At 46.0% G+C, this 11115-nt stretch overlaps 1 protein-coding gene across 1 annotated transcript in view; it reads right to left on the minus strand.

Moving 5' to 3' along the window:
* The window catches only part of POLRMT (RNA polymerase mitochondrial), a 75243-nt gene extending 64705 nt beyond the window's left edge, over window positions 1–10538 (minus strand). Inside the window, exons 1-5 of the mRNA XM_076067437.1 lie at window positions 10232–10538; window positions 8222–8293; window positions 5498–5988; window positions 4765–5003; window positions 4126–4254 (exon numbers count right to left, since the gene is read on the minus strand). Coding sequence (XP_075923552.1) covers window positions 4126–4254; window positions 4765–5003; window positions 5498–5988; window positions 8222–8293; window positions 10232–10346 — 1046 coding nt within the window. The 5' untranslated portion in view covers window positions 10347–10538. The remainder of the gene's footprint in view (window positions 1–4125; window positions 4255–4764; window positions 5004–5497; window positions 5989–8221; window positions 8294–10231) is intronic.
* Window positions 10539–11115: the final 577 nt, after the last annotated feature.

Here is an 11115-nt window from a genome sequence, read left to right on the forward strand (position 1 = left end):
TCTTGGGGTCATAGGCAGCATTCCTCCTCCTCCAAACACGGCGAGTTAAGTTGATCCTAAAGAGCTCCATTTTGGTCTCATCTGACCACAACACTTTCACCCAGATGTCCTCTGAATCATTCAGATGTTCACTGGCAAACTTCAGACGGGCATGTATATGTGCTTTCTTGAGCAGGGGGACCTTGCGGGCGCTGCAGGATTTCAGTCCTTCACGGCGTAGTGTTACCAATTGTTTTCTTGGTGACTATGGCCCCAGCTGCCTTAGAGATCATTGACAAGATCCTCCCGTGTAGTTCTGGGCTGATTCCTCACCGTTCCCATGATCATTGCAACTCCACGAGGTGAGATCTTGCATGGAGCCCCAGGCCGAGGGAGATTGACAGTTCTTTTGTGTTTCTTCCATTTGCGAATAATCGCACCAACTGTTGTCACCTTCTCACCAAGCTGCTTGGCAATGGTCTTGTAGCCCATTCCAGCTTTGTGTAGGTCTACAATCTTGTCCCTGACATCCTTGGAGAGCTGTTTGGTCTTGGCCATGGTGGAGAGTTTGGAATCTAATTGATTGATTGCTTCTGTGGACAGGTGTCTTTTATACAGGTAACAAGCTGAGATTAGGAGCACTCCCTTTAAGAGTGTGCTCCTAATCTCAGCTCGTTACCTGTATAAAAGACACCTGGGAGCCAGAAATCTTTCTGATTGAGAGGGGGTCAAATACTTATTTCCCTCGTTAAAATGCAAATCAATTTATAACATTTTTGACATGGGTTTTTCTGGATTTTGTTGTTATTCTGTCTCTCACTGTTCAAATAATCCTACCATTAAAATTATAGACTGATCATTTCTTTGTCAGTGGGCAAACGTAAAAAATCAGCAGGGGATCAAATACTTTTTTCCCTCACTGTAGCTCATGAATGATGATGATGATGGTTGTGTTTATGGGTACTTTACTTTTTACTTTCAACAGTGAACTGCTGCCCTGAACTGGAATAATTCACTCAAAAGTTTTGCCAAACTGCTCGTAAAATCTCACAATCGAATAGACCTATATAGCTCTCACACTGTTTGGTTTGAAATAAACAAATCCCAGAAACTACCAATGCAATGAGAAGATAAAAAAACATCTTTTCAGCACAAGGATACTCATAAGAGACAATTTTCGAGCCTAAAGTGGCCATCTCCGTGTGCAGACCACGGCCATACGGGCAAATGAATGGGAGGCAGCGGGAATCACGGGCGGTGACGGTGATGGACCGACAGAAGGGCACGTCACGATCTCTCCACACCAAGACCGACCGATCTGACAGCGGAGGATCCGTTTTCCGAGAGAGAGCGAGCGAGCGAGGGGAGAGACACACACATGGGACACGCCTGCACCGCAGCTCCCTGCCGACCACTGCACCACGAGAATACTGAAGAACATTATTATTAATGGGCATAGTAATATATACCTGGCGGCAATCACTCACGCACCTTTTGCCCGTCATATTTTTCAGGCTTAGAAGCGTCGCGCAGCCCACTGATATTTTTCCCCCGTGCCGTTCGTATCCCTTCACTTAAGGGGGAGACGTAAATTCTTGTTTGAAAACCCCATTTGAGCAAAATCAAGCGATTGACCACACATACTGATATTGGTCAAATGAAGAGGGTCCTCCTCCCTCACAAATGCTTTTTCCCTGCACTCCGACAAATTACAAGCAATGGTTTGCTCAGGTCCAATAACTCAGCTTGCTGTATTATTTATGAAGTAAGGAACTAGGTAAAGTCTTGAGGAGCAAGCAATCCATCTTCATCTCAGTCATTATTCATTAGGTGTTTTCAATCAAAGGCATGTTGCAAATACCCTTGGCAGGAAAACAGCTATGGCACATATTGTAATGTAGCTACCACCTTTAAGCAAATGTCAACACGCCTTTTGTTCTGATTTGTACCGCTGTAATTGTCAACCAAACAAGCCAGTCACACGCAGTAAAATTATTCTTTTTTCCGTCGAACAACATTATCCTGGGAGGCATATAAAGAAGCATCTTTGCAATTTTGCATCTCAGCAAGGCATCTGTTCGACGCATATTTGCACCGTAACCAATAAAACGTGCATGCAAACCTGCTGCTGCGCAAACAGGCGTGTGTGCCGCACTTGCTGAAAGGCAGCTTTGTAATCAGAATGACTGTAACAGAACATAACTTAGAGTAATTTAATTAGGCACCAGGGTGGTTAAATCTCCCTACAGGTGGTCTGCCGTCGATAGTGCGCGTCGTTAATCCAAAGCCATTTCCCAAGACAGCTAAACGCGATTGCCCACTGGCTAATCTTGTGGGAGGAGGTCATTTAAGTGGAGAGAAAGACAAAAAATACAGGCACATTCCACATGGGAAAATTCAATAGAGCCATCACGAACACAACTAACTCAAGTGCACGTGGTCCCTTTCCCCCCTCTATGCCCCAGCCTCAGCTGTCCTCGTGCCACTCTCAAATGAGGGAATGAACAAAATTGGTGGCTTGATTCGTTTTCTGAAATGTTGCCAAGTGACAATATGTCACACACCAAACATTAAAATAAATTCCCTTTGTATACACATTACACAAATTACAATCGAAGGCCAGCTTTGGGTTCATTCACTAACACCATGTTACACATCACTTTGTTGATTTATCCACAATGTTTTACACTCTAGCTACTTAATATAACATTATTCTTGAAGGGGATCCTTTAGTCCAAAGTTAATGACTGTGACTGGGTTTTTTTTTGTCAACGGGTGGAAAAATGGGCATGAACCAGCAAGCTTCCCAAGCCATCACTACAAATGTGCCAGAGACAAAAATATCGAACTTGCCTCATCTCTGACCACCTCTGCAAGGCTGCAATTTGCAGACAGCTTTCACAGCGGATGCACCTGACAGATGCACCCAGCACTATGACCAAATCACCAGAAATGCGCCCAATCGCATCAGATTACAGAAGCAAAGGAGGCTTGAGTCTGGAGAGTGATTGGATGGCAAACCTCCATCCACAACACAGGTGTCATAGGCTGTTGCAGGGCTATGCTGTGAGCAGCAGAGTTACTGTACTGTACTCATATACCCCAAAAGCTATGCTTCCCACCTTCAGACCAGAGTAGTGATGATGTATAGTAAAATAACCCCAGCAACCCAGACAGCATGGGGAGTGCCCATCCACCAGTGGATTGACAAAGGAATGCACAAGTAGATTGCACTTCAGCACTTCTCTACACGGACAAAGAACAACGCAAGGGGCCACTGCATCGGGTCACCTGCCAATCACTTCAGTACATGCAAACATAGGGCTGCAGACATCCTGATGCTCATGTATCCTTTGGCTAAAACTTGACATTATCAGAGTAATGGTCTCGGGTTCTCATGAACACAGCAACGCTGATTTGTTACACACAAAACCCTTGCCTGCCAAGTGCTGCATCACTGGCATGCGCCACCATGCCCCAAATGTGCATACAGTATTTATATTACATGGTGGTGCTAATGACGAAGGTTGGGCTGTTACGAAACAGTTAACGTAGAATGCACCAGTGGAGAGATCCCAACACAGAAGCAACGTATAGATTGTTTGACCTAAGGCTACATGAAAACCCTTTGTTTTGGCAAATACCTTCCAAGTTAATGGAAAGTGCGCGTAGGATGGCGCTGACGGCAACCGCTGTTGTTGCCCCCTGCTGTTAACGCATGGTCAGCCACCAACAGCTTTACACCGCATGCAATCATCGTTTCGGTTACACTCAAACCAATTTAACCCCTGAAGGCTTTTCTTACACAACCGCAAAAGGCCACGCTGCAGTGGCTCAGCAGCCGCCGAATCACACAAGCCTCTAACAATATGGCTTGTAATTGCTCATATGCGCCAAAACAAACTGCCTCATACCAGTGTATACTGCCATCTGCTGGCACGCCATATCACACAATGGAGGGTGAGCAGAAACTGGTTAGGCAACGAAACGGCCGATTCGAGACGAGGACACGCCGCATAACCACCACCGCACTCAAAGTTCAACAATGTATGTTGAACTTCTTTCGCACCGTACACAGCCAATCGCGCTAATCGGAGGTGCGTGTGGCAGCAAGCGAGGCCTATGTTGGCGGGCGCGGTGTCTCACCTCGCGACGACGCTCTGCGCAATGTTTGGCACACGCCCCATGCACTCCAGGGCAGCGGCATATGACACCAGGCTGGGCTTCAGGCCGGCCTCACCAACCATGGAGAAGAGCTTGGCGATCTTGAATAGAAATTTCTGTACGATGACACACACAATGTTATTGATCGCAGGTTCCGTAAGACCAGTAACAGCAATCTAGTTTGGTTGGTCGTAGTTTAATGGCCGGCTGCCTAGCTAACAAGACAGTAGCCCTCCTAGCTTGTTGCGACTGGGCCTGAGGCCTGTTGGATACAAGAGGAAATTATATCTAAAGAAGATATACATGGAAGACCCAGGGTAGAGATCGAAAAAAAAAGGACTGTGGAGTGGACGTGGACATTTCCAGAACATAAATTAATGGATAAAGACCAGAAAGGTATACTCCCACGTGAGGGAAAATGGCAAAAAGACAAAGACCCAAAATTTTGTTTAATATAACCGCGCCACACTCACTTCAACGATCTAAACCCGTACAACATTCACCATCAAATACGTTCAACGTGAACTCATTCTTCTCAAAATGAAAAATTTTAAGGAACATGAAGGAGTATAAGAAGCCGTTTGCAACAGGGATGAGTGTGGAAGGTGGAGAAAAGTTGGCCTTTCCTTTTTGGCCCAGGCGCCCATCATTACGTCGTAGATCTGCACACTCAACAGCGAGCGCAAGTTGGGATCCTGGTGGTAGTGCCACACGTATTTCTGCGCACGCTTCAGCTCGCCGGAGAAGAGGCAGGCATCAAGATAGCACAGAAGGCGGTCACGGAGTTCATCTGGATCATTCTGCTGCCTCTCCTGGACTTGCTTCGCCCCCTCGGCCTTGTCCTTTACGCCAACCACCGCCTGTCACACACACACGACACAGTTGCAAGCACGCCTCAGTGGCTTGACAATTAAAACTGTGGTCATTATCCAAAAGTGATATTTGTGCATCTCACATGACATAGGGAAGGCCGATTGAAATTAAGAGAGAGCGCTTGCTTGCTTGTGGAAATGTTCGTGTCCCACATGACGTCGATTCAATATTAATCAGAACTCCATGAAAACAAATATAGCCACTGTTTTTGTAGATCTTGGTATGCTGTTGCATGTATATGCTATATAAATATAAAGTGGGTTGTATTGTAAAAATTTTATGGGATGAAAGTAGTTTAACACATGGGACGAAGCTGGTGGGTATGAAAATTGTGAAGATACTTAGGCATGACTGTATTCTAAAACAGATTACACAACGGGTAACTAACAACGGGAAACCGTGCATTCCACCAGTGATGCTGTCAGCCCAACCACTCCACACATTGTGCTGGTTCAAGAGTCAAAGCACATGCAGGTTTTACCTTTGCGTCCTTGAGCTTCACGTCCACCTTGGAAGCATTTTGATCGAGAGCAGACTGCCTACGCGGCCGCTCTAACGTTCCTGCAGACGCTGCAATGGCTGCGTGAGGAAGGGGCGCTTTCCGTGCAGACGTGGCGTCGGACAGCGATTCAGTGCCACCGTCCCCGCTCGCCTTGGTAGGCTGCTGCCGAGAGTTCACTTTGATGGACTTTATCGTGGACTTTGACTTGACTGTGCCCGTCTTTGGCTGTGCGGGACGACTTTGTTTGCTTGCGCTGGGTTCACCTTTATTGGGTTTCATCTTGGTGGGTTTGGAGGCACTGCCTTCGTCGTTACCCTTGACCTCGTCAGCACGCTGCTTGCCCCGGGAGCAACTCTGTTTAGTCACAACTGCGGCTTGTGATTGTGAAGGCAAACTCTGCGCAGGTTCGCGGGTGGATATTTGCTCCACCACATATTTTCCTTGTAGCTGGTGTTGTCGTGCCTTTAAAACTGCAAAAAAAAAGTGATTAATAATATCCATCTTTCCAAAGTGTCCAAACATGTCTTGACCCATTTGAGAGATCATCTTCCACAGCACATTCTGCTCTGTAAAGTTTATCGATTCAGTTAAAAAAAATCATTTGTTTTTCCCCATGACTGACTAACACGCATGCCTTTCTTTGAGTACAGCGTCCTGAGGTTCCATCACATCACAGAGATCATTACAAATTCAAATCCTATTCTAACTGCATCGTATTAACACTGGGGTGGAGCTGTGGTACAGTGGCTAGTAACCTGCTCTACGAACACGGTCACCTAAATCCAATTCCTGACCATGGCTCACATCAGTGGCAGGTGAAATCAGAACCGGTCCCTGTCCTCCCCACCTTCCTTCACCAACCCACACTCATCAGCAAAGTGAAGAATTCTAAAACAAAAAATTCCATGAATGACTTGGTGTGGGAATGCCTTCATTCAACAGTGGACTGAATGTCCAAAGCTTTTGATACAGTAGACCACAACACCCTGCTTAGTAAACTAAGTTGCCTCGGTTTTTCCGAAAACACAGTCAAATGGTTAAAAAATTACCTCTTTTCTCGCACCCAAACTGTATTCACAGATGGTTGGAGGTCAAACAGTGTTAAGATAACAAAAGGGGTTCCACAGGGTTAGATCTTCGGCCCCCTCTTGTTCTCTCTTTATGTCAATGACTTGGGCACTGACCTGGATCATTCCAAGGTAAATCTTTTTGCAGATGACACGATACTGATTACTGCTGGCCGCTCTCCGGATGAAGTGATTGCTAAGCTCCAGGATGATTTCAACAAACTACAACATCAGCTAGTTGCTCTTAAACTAGTCTTGAATACCTCCAAAACAAAGGTGCTATGCTTCTCACCAGTACTAAAGCAGGAAGTTATTTTTCCCCAATTACATTCCTTAAATAATTATCAAATAGAGCAAATCAAGATCTATAAGTATATTGGGGTCATCCTGGATTCAAAACTGAATTTTGAATATCACATTGATTATATTGGTAAAAAGACAAAAAAAATTGTTTTTCTGTATCGACACAAGCACTGCTTCCCCCCTATGTTCCGTTTGGAATTGATAAAAGCTACCATATTGCCTCTACTTGATTACTGTGACATCGTGTATAAATCAGCCCCAAGTACTGTACTGAAGAAGCTTGATTCCATCTATCACTCGGCCTTAAGATTTACATTGAACTGTCCATATAGGACTCACCACTGATCTCTACATTGGGTCAAACTTAACATCTCTTAATGTTCGACGGCTTGTGCACCAGATCTTATTTATTCATGATGTACTTACAAAAAAATCCGCAGACTACCTGCTGGATCTCCTCTCTGTTTCAAAGAACAAATTTGACCTCAGGTCTTCGCTCATTTACCAGCTTCACATTCCCTATTGTCGTACAAAAAACTATGAGGAAGGGCCTTTGCTATTGATGCCCCCAGGGTCTGGAATGCTATTGCCAATAAACTGCAACTTGAATCACTACCAATGAGATCTTCACTCAAAACTGCTCTAGAGGAGTTGTACACCCCTAGCTGCCACTGTTATTCAGTGGCCTAAAATAAAATGTTTCGCTCCGGATGACCGCTGCAAAGTGCTATCTGTATTTTTATTTAGTGTGCTGATCTTAAAGGTGCATTGAAAAAATGTATACTCCGACTGCTGCTCCTGTTGTTGTGGAGTGACTCATGCAGCCAGCTATGGCTCTAGGGTTTGGTGTTACATGTTGTTTATGTTGTTTATTGTGAAAATTCGGTCACAGTTCCTATGATCACTGTTACATTGCTTTTATGATTTTATTTTGGTGATGTCGAAAACGTTTTTTGTTTTGGCCATGTTTGTTTGTTGTAGTACGGAGTTAGACTGATGGCCTTAATCTAAGTTGTCTTGTGGTTGTTGTTGTTTGACTTGCATCCCACTGGGATTTTTGCACACAGCATTGGTGTATGGTTCTTTTTCAGGAATATTTTGCTGTTTTTTCCTGGATTTTCTGTTTGCAGTCACATAGTCACTTTAAGATGTTTTCTTGTTCATGTTTTTGTTTTTTGTTTGTTGCGGTTGCACCTGATTCAAGAGCCAAATGGCTCACAGGGCTATATCAAATAAATGAAAACTGAAAAAACATGAGAAAAACGACTGATTAAATTGTAAGCAATGCACACACACATGGGCACGGAGCCTAATGTGGGGAGATCACACTCACCCTGAAGCAGCTCCCGCTGGTACAGATGCTTGAGCGATGGTGTGGAGGAAGCCCTCTTCAGCAATGTCGCCTCTGTCAAAACAACAGCAACGTTTATACGATGTGGTTGAACTTAAGCAATTGTAAGTTAATGCCATGCATTTATTAAATGAAATATACATTGTCAATCCAGTGGTTATGGCATTCTGACCCCATATCATCATGGGAGTTGTATGACCATATTTAATCACGCCTGGTCAATGCGAGTTGGTGAATCGGGGAGCATAGATGTTGGGAGCACAGTACAGTACAATAATGCACTTTGCTACAATGGCCACTACTGTTAACGTCCTGTACGCCTTCACCAACCCGCAATTACCAGCGTGGAGAAGTACGTTCAATGAACTTCCCGGACGCCTCATCCATGCAGCAGTGCACTCTGCATGTGTAGGTGAATGGGTGCTGCTATGACCACTCACGCCCACTGGTGGCCGATGAAGATCACTGTAATTGTGCGTATATTATATTATCAGAACATTGTTTATATATTCACTACAAGTGCAGTTAATGCTGACTTAATTCCTTTGCAAAAGGTTCCTATTTGGTTGTTTGAACATCTTAACACCTTTTTGATTTAAAGCTTTCGTGACTGCAGTAATTCATATTCTTAGCTCTTTCAGTAAAGTCACGTTGAAGGGAAACAAAATAATAAAATATATTGTTATATATATTATTTTATTGTTTCCCTTCAACGTGACTTTACCGAAAGGGCTAAGAATATCTTAACACCTGTTTTATTGGCAGAAAGGGTAAAAACCTATTCTTATTCTTTCATACTTTGATCCTGCCAAAAAGGTCCCATTTTGTAGCTGCTCACCCCGAGCTATAAATACCCTGGCAGTGCATTGTCCCTGTACTGTTCGCCTTTTGGCGTTCTCTGGTCTGATATTGGTGGTGAGACGAGGTCCTAAAGAAGGCTATCTCTGGTATAGGCCAATACATTTAAAAGACAATGCATATATTATCAGAGCACGTTTGTTTGCATGTTCACAAGCACGTGTGGTTTATGCAGCCGGGATTCCTTGCAAAAGGCAGTGTGGTGTTTGAACATCTAGATAAGACCGTTTTATTGACAGAAATAGTCAAACCTATTGTTATGTTTTCACATTCTAATAGTTTTCCCTTATCCTCTCGTGACCTCAAACAACTGTGCTGTGGCCTGAACACGTGAACCGGTTACCTCGAACACATCGAATGAGATGTTTTCCCTAGATCTGTCATTAGAGACGATACAAGGGAAGTAATAATCACCGGGCCACTGACGTGTCGGAGCATACTCCTCACCAGCGTGGTGAGGTATGGTCAAACCCCCACGACACGGCGGAAAGAGGCCCTTTATACAACAGTTGATGATGCTGTACTTTACATAATTCCAATACAGTATTGGACCCACGTCGTGAAGGTCATGGGGGGTGGGGGGGGAGGTCATTTGGCCATAGGGGCCGTCCATAAATGACGTCACGCGATTTTCACGGCGTCACAAAAAGTCAGACCCCCCCCACAAATATGACGTCACAAAGCTCTGCCACCCCCCCCAAAAAAAAAACGTGCTTCAAATCGCTTTAAACTATTGTCATTGTAGTGCGTATTTAGTATGGCGCTGCAGTCTGATGTTGTAGGAGAAAACATTTATTAAAAAGTCTATTTAATGAAGTAGAACGTGTGGTCTATATTTATTTAAAGTCGCGCATTTTGATGTGACGTCACATTTCTCACCCCCCCCCTCGTCAGTCACAAATGTCTGACCCCCCCCCAGGTGCGTGACGTCATTTATGGACGGCCCCATACTTCACCACGCCTGTCAATGCGGGTCGATGCAAGCGGGCAGCAGAAACGCGTGAACGCAGCAGTACGATACAACGTGGTTGTCACACTGCCACCCCCCACACACACACACAACACCCTCACCCCCATCACCACCCACCACCCACCACCACCACCGACTTTATAAACTCATCGCTTTGGCCTCACCGGGAGCCACGCGAAGGGCCGCGCAGCCCAGACACACGAACACGCGGCCACCGCCTGGCCCAGCGCCTGCGCCCCACGACCGCATCTGCTGGCCAAGCCGCGTGAGGCAGAGCATGGCCGAGGCCGAGGCCGGTGGCGCGAGATGCCGGGGCGAGGGGTTTCGTGGAGGTTCAGGAGACGTCGTGAGAGGGGGGTCACCCCCTGGCCCCGCAGCGTGGGCATCAGCAGCACGCGGGGTACAGTCGACGAGGGTGAGGGGGGAGGGGTCGTCTCTGACCTCTCACCCCCCCTCCCCACCCCCAAACTGGCCACTTTACATTTCGTAGCTCGCGCACGCCGTTCGCGGCACCCCATTGGGTGGACGGGCGAAGCGCGTGACGACCGACGGAGCGCGCCCATTGGCCGAGAGGGCCTGCTCGCGCGCCGATCCGCTGTAGGTAATGTAAAGCGGGGGTGGGGGGTGTGGGGTGTGAGAAGCCCAAAGTGATCGATGGAGTCGAGCGAGTCGATGTTGGGTGGGGTGGGGGGTTGGGAGCACGTGGAGGATGTCAAGATCACACTGCAACGTGGTGGCCATTTATCGATTCTCTTAACAACGTTCACGTCCCAAATCAGGGGTGGGGTGGGGGGGCAAAAGCAACCAAAACAACAAGCAGGGACATTTTTTTTAATTCGATTAAAGAGTACACAAAAAAATGCTAATATGAAGAACAGCAGCAATGCAATGTGAAGACGAGACGGTGGTCCCTTAATAATATATATTGTTTTAAACCCTCACGAAACAGCCCTTAAAGAGGCCAGCATGCGGCTCCGCAGGCGCAGGTTGCCGACTCCTGCCCATGGTAAACTGGACTACCAAGGTGATCTGGACTCCAATGGTAAAC

The sequence above is a fragment of the Petromyzon marinus genome, chromosome 1 (assembly GCF_048934315.1).
Source record: "Petromyzon marinus isolate PM22_M1 ecotype Great Lakes invasive population chromosome 1, UKy_Petmar_22M1.pri1.0, whole genome shotgun sequence".
NCBI classification, from domain to species: Eukaryota; Metazoa; Chordata; class Hyperoartia; order Petromyzontiformes; family Petromyzontidae; genus Petromyzon; species Petromyzon marinus.